This window comes from Gavia stellata, chromosome 32, assembly GCF_030936135.1.
Source record: "Gavia stellata isolate bGavSte3 chromosome 32, bGavSte3.hap2, whole genome shotgun sequence".
Classification (NCBI taxonomy): Eukaryota; Metazoa; Chordata; class Aves; order Gaviiformes; family Gaviidae; genus Gavia; species Gavia stellata.
In genome coordinates this window covers 2,652,485-2,668,719 of record NC_082625.1, presented here as the reverse complement: position 1 = coordinate 2,668,719, position 16,235 = coordinate 2,652,485, and the positions used below count along the sequence as shown (strand labels likewise).

Sequence of the window (16,235 nt, the reverse complement as noted above, 5' to 3'; positions counted from 1 at the left end):
TGACCAACACTTTACACCGTCTCCCAAACAGACACTTCAGAACCCTGGTGCCTTGTTGTTTGATCTCTTTAAGTTGATTTCCTGTACAAATTTGAAGTTCAGGTCTTGAACTTGCACTCTCACAGCAGATCTGGTACACTGCATTTGTTGTACGCAGTACACGCAGATGGATACGTCTCCATATCCCTTAACACAGGTCTGGGAAAAAGGCAAGAGTAAGCTGTTGCCACCAGAACATTTAATAAAGCCAGCTCCTAGCAGCCTTCTTTCCTGAGGTCATCTCAGGGCCACAAAGAACTCTGGATCAGCTGAATTATTTTCCTTGGTGTCCTCCTATTTCACAACTGTCTTTCAGCCACTCTTGTCACATCATGTGATGGATGAAAATAGGTACTTGTGAAAGGGGAAAAAACAAGGTGTCCCACAAAGATGAGAGCCAAAAGAAGGTTGCTGCTGCCCCAGAAAGATTACCTTTGCCCTTACTCCACTTGCCGAGTATCCTGAGCTGTCTCAGAAGACTGAGATACAAAATTATCTGCACTGTCCCAATACCTCTAACATAACTCTCCATAACCTCCAGAGGCTGTAGGTTGAACATGCCTGGCACAGTGGAAAGACCACTGATAAGGTGATCAAATATTCAAGAAAAGAAAGTTATCAAAGATAAATCAAATCCAGCTTCAGTTGTTGTTTAACTCCAAGAACTGATTTTACATGCTTGATTTTCAACTGGTTTTATGCATAGCCAGTTGAACCAAAGACAGCTGAAACCTGTTAGTTTGTATACTGTAAGTTAGACATCTAAATTCTCTTTCATAACAACATCATAAAACATAACCTCATAGAACAATAGAACCATCATAAAATTAATTTATGAAACAAATATAATTAAACACTTTCACACGCTTGAATTACCCATATTGTTTATAGCTCCTAATATGTTGATATCAATATTCTTATTCTATATCTTTCTGAGTGAACATGCTTCAACATTACAGCACGTGTAACCTCTCCTATTCCTTTTAATACCATTGCTGGCATTATTACAACTAGCACATATCTCTACAGTAATCATGAAATTGAGGCTATTAAAAGAGGAAGTTTATTAATTTCCAGGGAAATTCTGTTTAGTGCCCTGATTACAGCTGGATTACTCTTGACAGTTCAATATAGCAAAAAAAGCTGCAAAACTAGAATGCTTCCAATGAATTAGTTGGAAAATAGTATGTCAAAATTACTGATATGTTCACAGAATGTGGCCCTTTTTCCCTCAAGATAATATATTATGTTATACAAAAGAAAATACCATTGATGCTAGTCTCTCAATTATCAATTAGAATTTAAACAACAACACAGAAGCAGGATTTCTAGTATAATAAGTATTTGACACGTTTTTACCAACATACTATAGAGGTTCCACAACAACAACCTCTTTCAAGTCCAAAGTTTATTTTACATATATATTTTGCACCACATTACTTCACTTGGAAACTTTTGATAGCAGTTTTTATGTAAACGGATGTTTTCAGACGTTTCTGAACACATTCATTTAATTAAACAGATGTTAATCAGGACTCCTACTGCTATTCAGAAGCTAAAAAGCAGTGTGCTCTCTTAATAAGATGCACAGCAAATTACATACTACCCAAGCATCATGTAACTCCATTGAAAGATACATTTTCAGAGTATCAGAAATAGAAGTCCATTATTAAAAGGAAATCGATACAGTTAAATAATTTGAACTATGAATAGCAGTTGTTCTGAATTCCTGACTGGCCTAGCCACAGTGTAGAAAATAGTTTTAATTTCAAGGCATTGGGGGGCAGTGGGGTGGTGTTGATTTTCTTTTAAAGAAAATAAGTAAACGGACTATCTTCACAGGACAATGAAAAAGAATAGTGATCACACTGTTCAGGTTTAAATTATTTGGGCGAGAAATTAATCAAAAAACTTGTAACGACAAAAATCTACCCAAGGATCCCAAACATTAAACCAGAGCTCGAAACACAGCCTCTCCCAGAGGCATGCCACCCTCCTCGCGTGAGACAAGCTCCAAGGTTCAGGGTCTTCCCCTCCCCTGCAGAAGCCTCATTCTCCTGCTGATGGGTGAACACCTCCTTTTCATTCCTACATACCGAGTCCTTCACTGGTGGACCCGCGTCTGTGGCTACGCTACTCATGCACCGCCCGAACATTAAGCACAGTCCTGACACCCCAACAGCTAAAGGCGGCATTAACCCCGCGTTACAAACAAGAAAACAGGGTGACGTGACTGAAGTCAGAGTCCCGAGCAGAGAGCGAGCCCCATCCCTCCTGCAGCCCAGCCCTGGAGCTCAGACCACCGGACCGCGTTAATCCCCGCAGCTCAAACCCAGGAGCTGCAGCCCGGGGAGGGAAAAGCCTTCAGAACGCCTCGGTGCTGCCCGGCCCCTTCCCCAGGGGGGCAGCCCCGGCGCCTCCATGAGGGGAGGGCGCCAGCGCCTTTTGTGCCCCCACAGAAGCGGCCGGCGCCTGCCCCGGGAGGCTCAGCCCCGGCCCGACAGCGGGGGACAGCCGGGGGCTGCTCGCCCCCCTCGGGGCCTGCTCCCCGCCGCGCACCGACCCTCTCCCCCCGCGGGCCGAGCCACCCCCCGGCCGCCGGGAGAGGCAGGGCCTATGCCCCAGCGCCGACCCGGCCCCGGATGCACCCGCCCGCGGGAGGGGGACCCGCACTGGGGAGGGCCCGCTCCCCCTTCCCCGATCGGCGCTCAACCGCCGGGGCCAGAGGGCCGCGTCTCCCCTCAGCCGCCCTCCCCCGGTAGGGTCCGGCCGCCCGCGGGCCGGGCCAGGCCGGGCCGGTTACCTGCTGGCTGAGGGGGATGAGCGCCGCCATCTTCCTCCCACTGATTCGGGCAGCCGCCGGGGCGGGGGGAAGGCGGGGCGAGCGGCGGCGGGAGGCCGCCCGGCTGCGCCTGGCACGGCGCGGCCCCGCTGGGCCTGGCCTCGGCGGGCGGGGGCCGGGGCCTGCGGGGCCGCCGCCGCCCGGAGCGCGTCGGGCAGCTCGGGGGACGCGTTTCACGCGGGAACACGGCGGCCGCGGCTTATCAGTCCCGGGCAGGCGGTCCCCACCCCGGCGAGCTGGGGCTGCTGTCGCGGTCCCCTCCTGCCGGCGCTCAGCCCCTGCTCCCCGCAGGCTCTCTGCTCCCAGACACGGCTCTCCTCCAGCTGCCTCAAGCGAAGCTGGCGGTGACCTACCTACGTTACGGACAAAGTAGGTCTAGGGGAGACGGCAGCTGCCCTGTGGAATATTCTTCCAGGTAACCGAGTCAAGGCACTGATCGACCTTTTAGCGGGATGAGCTGCATCCAACTTTCTCCTGGCCAAACCTAGTTATTTTACGTCATTACACTAAACCGTGTCAAAACAGACTTCACCAAATTAAGCTTCCTCAGGTCTATGATCAAATATTCAGCACCAAATACAACAAAGTTAACAAATCTCTGACTGCAACGTATAAATACTGAACAGCAGCCTCAACAAGGCTAGATCATTGTGGCCATGTAAAAGCTAGGTCAACAGCAATTTGTTTAGGAAAAAAGGTAAAGGGTGACTGTCACCACACTGTATTTCAATAGCTGTCGAAGTTCTTCACCCCACAGGGTCACTGGAATTGTTTGACAAGGGACAGCATGCAGACAAGCAGAAGCAAAAAGAATGTGACCTCAGTCACTCCCCAGGCTAGAAACTGCCCTGGCTGAAGTCGGGGCTTCCACAGGTCCTCCTACTCCCTATTCTCCTCACCACACAAAACTGCCAGGGAGTGTCAGGAGAGCCTGGAGGTAAATGCAAAGTCATTGGCTCTGGAAGTCTAGCTTCAGTTTTTGTTAAATTTATAGCATAGCTCTTGGCGGGGAGGGGGGAAAATGCAGAAGAGCAGAAGGACCTGATAAGGGATGAAGGAAGTGACTGAACAAGTTACAAGAGGTCAAACAGAAAAATAGGCACATCGTTCACCATTTCAAATCCCCCCCCCCCCCCCCCAGAAAAAAAAAAACCCAACTTATTTTAAGACAGCTTCCAGGCACTGTATATATTCATTTCAGATTTGTGAATGGAAAAAAATTGTCTGAATACATTCACACTTCTAAGACAGATTTGTGGATGGACAGACTCCTGTCACTCAGGTCCCACACGGACAAAGAGAGCTGGAACGTTCCATCAGCAGATAAGCCATGGCAGACCAGCCAGGAGCAGCCACAGTGCGTTCACGGCAGCGATACAGCTGCAGTAATCCGTGAAACACTGACAGGTGCACAATTACTACAGAAGCTTAGCAGAGCTTATCTCCTCCTTAGTGTGAAGTATGTTGTGAAACATGCTTCACACACTTGACATGCTGAACCCCTTAATGAAGTATTGTAAAAAGCTTATTATGATATTTCCTCAACACAAATGAGCATGACTTTTACACTTAACGTTAAACCATGAAAGCGTAAACCAGTTCCAAAACCTAGTGCTTTATTGCAGGTGTTTTTAATACATTGTAGCAGGGTTAAGATACAGTTAATAAAAAAACCAACCTTTCTATAGAGAATTTAACTATGTTATGGTATTTTTATTAAAAATAACCAAAACTGGTCACAAAATTTAACACTGACTTTTTAAAAAAATCCTGTTAATACAACTGTATCGCTGCAGACTCCAACAAGCTGTTAACAAACTATCAAAATCTCTATAGAGAGATTTAAGAAAGTGTGAACTTCTTTCAAACAACAATTAAAGCTCTTCCTTCTCGACAGTGTTCCTCGCTGCTCTATCCTTTCCAGATTCTTTTTTGCTCTCTAGCTTTTTCTTAAACCACTGCTCAAAGTATTTTTCTTCTGTAACCCTTTCTCTCTCCTGCTCTTCCTCAGTCTGCTTTATGTTCATTTCCTTTTCAGGACCCTAATATTAAGATTTCATTTTTATGCACCAATAGGTTCTTGATCAGATTAGACAGGGGATTTTTAAAATGTGGTAATAAAGAACCAAAACAGACACAAGAATTTCATGTTACCTTCGTTTCTCCCCATGTTTCATCTCCAAAGTCTTCTGCATAAACCTCATCGTCTGTTATCAAGAAGTTGTCAAAAATTGTGCCAGCTCTCACCTTTGAAGGAACAGGGGGGAAAAAAAACCGAGGATGCCTCTTTGTTTTCTTAAGAGCTTTCATCTCTCTTCTTTTTTAACAATATGTTTGTAACATGATTACTCTGTATTGAATATATGATAAGAATCCCACAGATTTGCACAGAATTTGCCGAATTTGCTCTTTTCGGACAACTGCTTTCAAGAATCTAAAGAACTTGTTTTAACTTTAGGTACTTCATTGCTCTTCTAAGAAGTTTTAAGTCTCATCACTGGCTAGCCAAGAAACCCGAGATGGAAGAAGATCTCAGAGGCACCCCAGAGGGCAGTTTTCTCCTCATTAATCTTTGGGTAAGTCAGGAGTAACTGAGCTGCTTGAAGCCTCAGTCACACACGTCAAGCCAGGTGAAATAAGTCATACTTTATAACACTTACACAAATTAGTTTAGGCCCCTCACTTACCTGTAGATGATTATCACCCAAAGAATAACTACAACAGCAGATCAGTGCATCTTACAGATTTTTCAATTTTGTACACATATTTAAATAAGAGCAAGTTAAAGACACAGGTCCCTCAGATCCCAAACCAGTAGATAATGTTTATATGCGAAGGGTAAACAGGTTGCTATATACTGAGTGAGAGAAAAGTTCTTTATTTTCCAGTAAAGGCATCTCACCTGCCAGATATCTAGTCCAATGATGCTAATATTTTCATAGCTGTAGATACTGAAGTCTGGCGAGTAATTTGGATTGTCAATCTGTGGATGAGACCAAACTCCTCTATAATTTGGGTTATCAATCTGCCTTGGTTTCCATTCCCCCTAGGAAAAACCACATGTTCTGAATACAGTCAGGCAAAGAAAAGTTGCTTAAAGCGTTATCCATAGCTAGGATTATGAGAATATTTATACTCTGTATAGAGGATTCTTGACCATAGGATAATGCCATTCTCCAGCCACAGCATCATCCCAGTCTTCAGGTTTCTTAGCGCTAGTGTCCATGATGTATTCAGGTTCATCCCAATCCTTTAAAAAAGACACAGGAAGATTAAGAAAGCAAAATTAGTGCACAGTTCAACTATATCAAGCGTGCATTCAGTAGAAATTAAATAATCCCGTAATGCAGGAGAGCAAATTACCTCAGGTTTAATGTCATTTGGATCATCAATTTGGATTCGATCATCCCAGTCAGTGGGTTTCCTCACTGTTGGATCGTTAATTTTCCTTGGTGGCAAAAAATCTAAATCATCTTCTAAGTTGCCAGATGCAACCATTTCGTTATCAATTTTTACTTCATAAGTCTGATCTGGCCTTATAATCAAAGTATATAGATGTGTATATCCATCAACCTGGGTTTTAAAGAAAGCAAGTAAAATTTTCTAAGAACTTTAAATATAGCTCTTAGGAACTGCCTCGCCCCAGAATTTAAATAGTAGTTTCTAATGCATTTTTTCCACAAGCAGTAGTAAGAAAAAATAATTCCCAAAGTCTCCTAAAGGGGGGGAAACAAAATTAATGACATTTTTTCACATATATTTTCCAGTCCTCCCATCTGGGTGTCTGAATAAAACTGAATGGTTGCAAGAAAACACAGTCTCTATCTGACTGGCAAGAGGAAGTGTCAAAAGATTGAAAATAGTGTCAGATAATGATTTTAGCTAATATCAAATACAAGTTATTTCTATCCCAAATAGCTACAGCAAAGGCACATAAAAGGGCTTACTACATAGGTTAAAAGCAAAAATAGTGAAAATATAAATGTAAGAACCTGGCTATATCACAAGAAAGTGCTCTCTCACTATGAAATGCGGAATTAAAAGTTACAATTAAGAAGCACAATGACATACATTTCTTAATAATACACAGCACCCTTGCAACCTTGTTCCGTCCTGTATCAGTATCAAGTATTATGAATGCAATCATTACACTGCAAACATATCATGAACTAAGAAATATCTGAAGTCCCAAAATTAACATGACTTTTAAGATATGATGAAAAGTAGAACTTCTCAAAGGTGATACACATTTAGAATAGTTGTTGGGTTTTTTTGTTTTGTTTTTTCTTCCTAATACCGCTATAGCTTGTTTATTTTAAAGTTCATGTATCTTTGAAATGTGTATTTACCTTGCATCTGATTGATTTCTTGATTGGATGGGGTTTATTCTTGTAATTTAAAATAACATGGACTTTCTTTGTCTCAGATCCACAAATATCTGGCCCTACAAAGAGATTATATACTTTGTATCCTTAACTTCTTTGCAGAAAAATACAGATTGTTTACCTTTTCCTTCTAATACTGCTAGACATCTCTCCCATGCCACGTTATTTTGATGTATTCCATTCCATTCTTAATGGATGATGTGGCTTCTACTCAAAGTCTCTAAATCAACCTTAGAATTAGATTTTGTGTAGTTCTGCAACAGAACTAAACCCAGAAAACAAAAATCCAGGCAAAATAAAAATTATCTATGGCACAAGCTGAATAACTATATATTAGATACATAATGACAAATTTCACTTTGACATACAAACGTACGAATTTCACTAAGTCACTGGAAACTACATACAAGTACATAAGGGCAGATAATGGCCTACAGTATGTTGTTTCAGTTAAAGGTCTTAAAAAAAAAAAACCTGCTGAAAAACTACTTTTATTCTGAGCTCGCTCTAATAATTTTCAGTTATGTCCTTCAAATCAGCTCAGAATGTTTGCATAAATATGTATTTAGTTAATGCATATTTAGAGATCTCTCAAGCATGGAAGAGCTAACTCCTTACAGTCACAACATCCTTATTTTTTTAAGACAGCCTTCCTTTAGGTTTTTTGGACTATTTCCACAACCATCTTTGAAGAACCACACAACAGCAGTGACAGAATTTTAGTAATGAAGAAATAACTATAAACTCACCAAACATGATGTAATAATGTGAATCTCCACTTAGGTTCTTCTGGTCCAAGTTTGAGGAAAAAATCTTAACATATCCCCCACCGCAATCTATCTTCTGCTCATGTTTCACAGTATACTGAATGACCAGAGTCTTCCCTTTGTTACTAAATGGTTTAAATCGTGAGGAGATAGCATAAAATTTAGAATTTTCACTAGTTTGTAGACCTGTGAAGATATTAGTATAATAGTCAAACTTGCATTTTTCTCCATTTGCAAAGAAAAAATACTTTTATTGCCATGCATGGCACATCTATAAAGCCTAACCCCCAACTCTCGAGATGGTTAATTATAGCGTATTTTGAATGAAACGCCCATACCTTTATCTCGCACTGGATCTCCATAAAACTTCCCAGCAGTGAGTTTAAACTTCCCAAGGTCTGGCTTGTACTCAGAATTTATCCACCTCTTCTGCCAGCTGGCTGTCTCGCAAGGCCAGCACCAACACGAGAGTGGGGTCGTTAAGCACGGTACAGTGAGGGGACTCCCTCCCCACCAGCGGCAGCCACCCCACCGCCCCCCTCTATCCCCCTGCCTTCGCCCAACCTCCATCCAGAAACTGCTCCTGGAAATACACCGTGGCCCGGGCAGAGCCCAGCGCGGCTCCGAGGACCAGGGCCAGTCTCAGCGCGACGACGGCTGGGGCTCTCCCACCGCGCCCCCTCAGCCCAGCCGCAGCCATGGCCGCCACCGCCCTCACACCTCCGACTAACATCGGCCCGCAGCCTCGCGCCCCCGGGGCCCCGCCCTCCCCATGGCGGGCCCTGATTGGCTGCGCTTTCCCAATCTATTATGATAGGGGATCAGATTGGCTTAGCGCCGCGGAGGGAGGTGCATGCTGCCACGTGCCCGCGAGGCGAAATGCATGCTGGGGTTTGTAGTTGGCGCTCTCACGGGCCGGCGGCAGTATGCCTTCTTGGGATTGGCTGGTTACGCCCAAGGATCGCCGGCGCGCTAGGGGGCTCTGCGCGGAGCCAATGAGGGGGCGGGATGTTGGGGAGTCTGTGTCCGGGATACGGCGGGGCGACGATCGCTCTGGCCTCTAGGAGCCGCGGCCGTTTCAGGGCGCTCCGTCCCGCATGGCTGCGATCGCTCGAGTGCAGAGAGCTCCCGCGGGCGGAGGGCAGGTGAGGCGCCAGCTCTCGTCCTGGCCGCCGCCCTGCCTCAGCGCCAGCCGCGCTCGGTCTGTACCTGGGCAGCCGCGAGCCCCGGGCCGGTGTTTCAGTCGCGTGTGGGGAGAGCCCACACCGGAGACGGGGGGGAGGTGGGCCGGCACAGGCTGGGGCGAGGGCAGGGCCGTGGGGAGCGGGAGTGTCTGCCCAGTGCCGGGAGCTGGGAACTGAAGTGGGCCGCCTGCTTCCGCCTCTGAGGGCTCTTCATTTTGCATCTTCTTCTCGGCAGGGCCACAGCGATGCTCCCCGTAGGAGAACCATCCCAGCCGGGCTTGGCGTCCCTCCTCGCTCCTGCAGTGACCTCTCTGTGGTTGACACAGAGTTGGAGAAAACTGGAAGAGCTCCATTCTGCCGCAGCAGATTCCTAAAGGTGCGCAACGAAAACATAAATGGAAGCCAATGGTGCCAGACATCGGGAAGCACGGTGCAGACAGTGAGCAGACATGTAACAAAGAGCACTCCGGGTAGCGCTTCCCACACGCGGTCAAGCTCAGCTCTGAGGAAAGTGGCACAACTAGAAAGCAAAATCATGAATCGAAAAAAGCAGATGGAATTGCAAAACACTGACTTGGGCCAGAAACCTTTGGATGAAGAGTCCTTCTCATCTGCTTCCAGTCGTGAACACAGTGCAAGGGGCAAGAAATATCTGAAGAATTATGCTACCGCCAGTGGAAATGCGACACTCAGTAATGCCTTTTCTAAGGAAGAGGAAAGCATTCAAAGCCCTAAAAAGAATGTTGCGGTTAAACAGCAGCTTGGTTTGGATAGTGATGAAGAGGAAATGAGAGAATTGATGGAGAGCTCTTTGGAGTTTTCCAGTGGAAATGAGAATCGGAGGGTTGTTGCAAGTGATTCTAAATGGGGTGGAAAGGTAAATACAGACTTCACTGCATTATGTATTTTTATTTACACTTTTTTGAAATTGTTTTAAATTGGTAGGTCACTTTTTATTTAGATGACACCAGAAACTAGATTTTAATTTTGCGTTTGTGGCTTGCTCGTGATATGCTTTAACTTCAATTCGCATTTTAAAATTACTGGGTTGTACCCATTATAATTTGTTTTCCTTTTTAGTTATCTGCACAAAATAAATGAAGTAACACATAAATCTCTTTTTCATGCTCTTCAAAAGAGTAAGACTCCAGTTTCGTCAGGATTGCCTCCTCCATCTCATAAGGCAATTTCGCCGACAGAGGTATCTAAACCATCTTCTTCTCATAGCAAAGACTCAGAGAAAAATGGTTTTGGTAGAGTTAGTTCACCAACACCTTCACCAGCCAGCAGAAACCTGTCAGTACGACGTAATATGAGATCTCAATCACTGTCTTCTTCCATGAAAGACAATACTGTAAAGATTACTCTGCCTAGAGCAGGCAACACCAAACAAAGCCAAATATCTCTTGAAAGTGACCGAAGTGAAATAAAATCATTAGATGAATTGTTTTCAAAAGCAGCTGATGCAGAAGATTCAACTAGTAGCAGCTCAAATGGTAAGTTAGTTCGAAAATATTGTCTCAGTAGACTTGGCATGAATTGTACTGATAAATTTACTAATAAACATGGGCAAATGCTCACTTTGAAAGGATGCAGTAGTGTAATTTTACATAAACAGAGGCTTTATCAAAAGAATTACGTTGATCTGTTTCTTTTTCTAGTGTAATATATTTGTATTTTTCTTGGCTTTTGATTTAATGGGTCCAGTTTAACGATGCTTCCCTGGGTGACACTTAATTATGACAGCAAAACGATTACAACATTTAGAATAGTTTTCATATATCAGTGGGACAATGTACTAATGGGTCTGGGTGAGAACAAGTGTAAATGAGGGGCAGCAAGAATCTCTTAAACTTGGGTTAGCAGATCCACTGACAGGCAAAGGTGGAACCTTTAGAAAGAGCTGCTGCTAAGTTAAAGGTCTAGAGTGATTGACTGCTATTACTTTTTAGTATTACACTTTAAACTAGGAATGTAGTACTGATTTCTTTTTCCCCACTTTTCTCGCTTAAGGGAAAGTGTACTGTAATTTTCATGCAAATTCTCATGACGATTTGTCATTTGATTACAGACTTCAGACTGAATATCCTGAGCCTTGATGATTTGGCACCAAGTATCACCAGTGAGGCAGCAGAATTAAAGCAGAAAGTAAGTAGAAATTCCCGACTAGCACATATTTCCTTTCTGCCTTTGGTGGAGGATGGATATTCTAAAATGAATACTTCTGTGCTACTCATAGGTGATCTGAGGTGGGCATGTCTCACTAGCTCTAAGGGTTAGATCAGGATTTTACAGTCTACCGAAACCTGACCAAATTATTTTTTTAGTGTCTGCATTTCCTTACTAAATGTAACAGCACTGCACAATTTGCAAGGTGACACATAAGAGCAACATTTTTATTTCCTAATAAAGTAGTAGCTAACTCTCAGTGATATGCAGCAGAACAGATGAAGAATAATGGAGGAATATTCTAGGTTATATTTTCTTGATTCTCCTGACATACAGCTGTTTTGTTTTACAGGGGACAGACATTCAAATTACTCAAGAATCAAACAGAAATCCCCCAAAAGTTACATTCCTGATGGAAAAGGACCAAGCTTCTTTTAAAACGACAAGTGCAGTAACTGATGTGAATGATACTTCTGAAGGCGATATGGAAAAAACTGTGACTGAAGCCGAAATCTCTGAGCATTTAAGTGGAGTTTCTGCAGATTTCCCTAGGCACAAACAGGATTATCTTGATCATGATGAGAGAACTGTTAATTCAGAATATTCTGAAGACTTTGAAACGTCTCTCTCTACAACAGACAGGGAACCTATATCGAAAATGTCAGAGGAGCATTCTGAGAGCTGCACGTATTCTGGAAAACACCCATCTTCAGCATCGTCACCTTTATTGACCAGAGAGCGGCACAACCAGGTACACAGAGTCACTGTCAAAGAAACTGCAGTTCAGACAGTGGAGCATCCATTCACCTACTGCTGGTCGAAGAGTAAGTTGACGAGATATTGCCCTATTCATGCAGTTTTTCCATTTTTATATTTATACGCTAGCCTAGCCAGCCTTGATAGAGTTCTTAGTTTCAGCACTAGCTTCCCCTAGCTGATATTAAATTAAAAACTTTCTGAAGCCCAACACTTCAATCTGCTATCTGTGGAAAAGGTTGGGATTGGACAACAGAGTAAGAACTTGGAACTGTTTTTTGCTAAAAGAACCCCAGCAGGAACTCTGGCTGGATGAGCTAGTGTTAGCCACAGAGCTTGCAACAGCCTGAGGATTATTCTCAAACGGAATTCAACATTTTTGTTGTGTCTTTACTATTGCAAACAATACTATTGTATTGTTACTAAAGGGATCACCCATCGTAGAGTTCTTTTTCGCTGTGTATTTATTTCTTGGGAAAGCACTATGGCCCCATTTACAAAAGACAGCCGTGACCTTTAGCTGTTTCTCAGGGGCAGCTCCTTCCCTGCCTCTCTTCACTTAAAGGAAAAAGTGGTAAGAGCCACTTCTTACCACACTCAAGGAGGAGAAAATAGAAACTCGGGTGTGCTTGAAAACAGTAGCTTCCTTCAAGTACAAAAGCATTTATTTTTTACTCTCTCTGGGTTAGAAAAGATGCCTTCCGCAATGACACATGTTGTGAACGTAAGACTAAAGAAATGGCAGAGGTCATAGAACTATTTTAGCTGGTTTTTTGGCTGACAGAAATCCCCGTTAGGCTCTACAGCGGTTCTGCGGCAACTGATGTCGCAAGAGACTGCTGAAGATGAACCCAGTTCTAGCACTAAACCTTTCCACCCTCCAAACCCACTAATTCTGGTTTTATCCCATGCGCAGCAAACACCGCCGCAGTACTTGACCCATCTGTAGGAAACAGCTACATTGATCCAGTACCTATTGCCAGTCACGTCGTCAGCACAGACGCAGTAGAAGGTACTGAAAAACGTGTTTCTTACTATTCTGTTTCACTATATTTCATGCATCTAACCCCTGCTTGGATCGTTTAGCCCTTACTACCTGACTGCAATGTATCACTAAAGTATATACTCTCCCTTTCTTGCAGCCTTGACAGCGTACAGCCCGTCCATTCTTGTTTTAAACGCCATGTTGAAACAGCACTTGATGTTGACTCAGCAGTTTGTAGAGAACATTCAGCACCTCCACGTCTCCCTCGTAGAGTCATTAGAGAATGAGAAGTTCCACTACCACACCCTGGAAGAGGCTAAAGAGGTATTTATGATAGGCTAGACAGCAGCCGAGATAGAGGAAGTGTATATTCCTTTCCAAATGCTTATAGTATTTGCAGTATTATTCATTAATCACATAAAGTTCATATTATCATTGAACAAATTACTACATAGAAGAATACTCTATTGCTTGGGCCCATATTAGTAACACATCAGGAGTTTAGGGTTTTTTTTCTGTATAAAGTCTGACTGGAGGCCATAGTTTTGAAAAAATTGTCTTTCTGCTGTAGCATGTAGCTGTCCTCAAACAAGTAAGGATCTTCCTAAAGCTGCAACAGAAGTATCAGTTTCTGTTGCTAGTATAGAAAAGTGTGGGTATCTTGACATGAAGAGTTATTATTCATTAAATACTAGAAAGTATTTGTCTACGTAAGAACGAGATTTGTATATTAACTTCTTTTTGCAGTACATCAAGAATCACAAATCCCCACCTCTAACAATTGAGCAAGCACGTGAAGAAATTCGGAAGGCACAGGAGGAAAAACTGCATTGACTCTTTGAATTTTAAGTAAAATTGACATTTGCAGATCTCAAGTGAGAACAAGAAACCCTTCCAAATTGTACAGATTAAGTTATAAACTGCGTACTGGAAGGATTTGTACTAACTGCTATGTATCTTGTTACACATAAGTTATTTTCCTATATCTGATTTTTTAGTAATGTACACGATGTAGGGATAGGTAAGAGCCTTCAGCCAGACTGCGTCAGTGTTTGGCAAAAAAGAAACGAAGAAAACACTTCTCTCTAAAGAGAGCTTGGTAAGTCATCCCGCTATGCATGTTTATCGTGCCGATGGTTTGATCTGTGATCACGGTGGAAGTGAATGTCTGTACTACAGCACCCAAGGAACATGATCACAGCAGAACAATGCCATAGCCTGACTTTAGTGCCATATTTGAACAGTGTTTAAATGTAATTAGCCTTGTCAGATTACTACAAAACCAAACACGCACAAAGTTAAGACAAATTCAATAAAAGGAAGACTTTACAGCCAATGTACTGGAATCCATTTACTGAAATATGAGCCACCGTTTTATTTTTTATTAAAAAAAAAGTGTTTATTGGGAGGCAAAACAATAAAATTCACAAGTTGATAACATACAGGTGTTGTATGCCGATTCACAGACAGTTACAGTTCCACAACTACAGTAGATCTAGAACAAACTGATATTTCACCATATTAACTGGATGGTTTTAAGAGGGTTTCTGCTATACAAACAAGTGACTGGGGAAGAGGTTACCACCACGCAGACCTCTGGAGCGAAGTGCAGTGTAAGGGCCTAACAGCTTTCGCTGGTGGTCTCTGGAAACAGTTACAAAAGGTATTTCTTCTCATTTAGATTAAAGGAAGTTTCCAAGAATGTTTCATTGTTAGAAACTTGCAGAGCAGAGAAAATGGATTCTCTTCTATTCAACTAATTAGCTTTTATTAAAGGGTATATACAAAAATATAAAAAGCTTAAAGAATGTCTTCCATTACAAAGCATTGAACATCCCTTAGAGCGCTTGAAAAGCTAGAACAGTTAACCCTCGTGTTCTGACCAGAGTTGTGACTGCAGCAGCTGGTGTGTAGGGGCGTTAAGTTGTATGGTAGGTTCTAACAAGCTCGCACAGTGCTCATAGGTCACCTGCACTGGAACTAGATGCTTCACTCCCCATTTAGACATTAGGATACACTGCTCAGCATCAGTCTGACTTGATCCCAAGGCAGCACCCCTCCACTTCAAATAGAATTAACCTTTTGAGAGAAATAAACATACATTATGGAACTAGAGAACACATAACCGTATCAGATAATGTCTGTATTCCACAGGAATGAATGAATCACAATCCTGCACCAGGGATAGCTTGGGTGGGGTTTAATTCTAGTATAAAATGGGTAACTAATTAAAAAATTTTGCAAAATAAATGGAAATTCTTAAATGTGCTAGACATGTCATAGTTACGACTGGCCTTTTTTAAACACTAAACGACAAGTGTTGAAGTACATGTCATAGCTTTCCATTTTCCACCATAGTTTTAAAAGTAATTCATTTGTCACTTCCTCCAGACTTTAATCCGGATTTATACAAGTTTAATGTTTTGTAGAAGATGCAAGACATCTTTCTTCAGAGAGTCTTATTCGGGTGGTGGAGGGTCTTGCGTTTCACGCTTCACTGAAACAATAGGGAAAAGAGTTCTTACACATTCTGCAGTTACCTAAGCTGTCTGAAATGTGTCACGGAGTGAGGGCTCCTTTAACAAGGAGTTTTTCCTTCTGGGCTTTATTTGAACCCATTTTATTACACAGATCTACTGCAGCCATAGGCAGAAGTGACTTTTCATTTAGCGTGCCAATTTTTTTCCGTTTAGACATTGGCAAGTGTAGTTATTCTACGTTACACAGACTCTCTGCAAAAAATCCATCATTTGGGTAATTGTCTTCACCTCTTAAGAAGCACCTCCACTTTTTCTGTACTCCGGGGAGTTCATCACCGGTTCTGGCTTTGGCAGAACACAGTGCTAATTGTAGGAACCTCGGAGTTGGACAGGGCCAAACAGTAAGCGTGGTCTAACTCCATTCCAGCCTCAAAGACCTTCCTGCTCCAGCAGCCATCCCTCCTGTCGCACGGCTCCCTCCACTACCTTTGGGATTGTTCCTATTTTTTTTGAAGGGGAACATTCAGAGATGTTGGTATTGCAGCCAGGAAGCGGCTTACACAGAACAGGCTAATTAATTAGTGTTTCAGAAACGAGACTATAACACAACCTGAGGAGGAAAAGGTGC

At 43.0% G+C, this 16,235-nt stretch overlaps 3 protein-coding genes across 3 annotated transcripts in view; 1 reads left to right on the top strand and 2 right to left on the bottom strand.

Moving 5' to 3' along the window:
- The window catches only part of EPS15L1 (epidermal growth factor receptor pathway substrate 15 like 1), a 40,983-nt gene extending 38,111 nt beyond the window's left edge, over window positions 1-2,872 (bottom strand). The window contains exon 1 of the mRNA XM_059831707.1: window positions 2,843-2,872. Within this exon, the coding sequence (XP_059687690.1) occupies window positions 2,843-2,872 (30 nt within the window). The remainder of the gene's footprint in view (window positions 1-2,842) is intronic.
- A 1,883-nt stretch (window positions 2,873-4,755) lies between these two features.
- Window positions 4,756-8,733, bottom strand: CALR3 (calreticulin 3). Its single transcript, XM_059831637.1, has 9 exons — window positions 8,598-8,733; window positions 8,372-8,473; window positions 8,016-8,219; window positions 7,231-7,325; window positions 6,245-6,454; window positions 6,018-6,131; window positions 5,784-5,927; window positions 5,036-5,128; window positions 4,756-4,923 (listed from the first exon to the last, which is right to left on the bottom strand). The coding sequence occupies exons 1-9, from the start codon at window positions 8,731-8,733 to the stop codon at window positions 4,756-4,758; spliced, it is 1,266 nt and encodes a 421-aa protein (XP_059687620.1).
- A 397-nt stretch (window positions 8,734-9,130) lies between these two features.
- On the top strand, window positions 9,131-13,961 carry C32H19orf44 (chromosome 32 C19orf44 homolog). Its single transcript, XM_059831636.1, has 8 exons — window positions 9,131-9,178; window positions 9,453-10,094; window positions 10,356-10,713; window positions 11,289-11,365; window positions 11,739-12,210; window positions 13,059-13,154; window positions 13,285-13,451; window positions 13,875-13,961. Exons 1-8 carry the CDS (start codon window positions 9,131-9,133, stop codon window positions 13,959-13,961), a joined length of 1,947 nt encoding a protein of 648 aa, XP_059687619.1.
- Window positions 13,962-16,235: the final 2,274 nt, after the last annotated feature.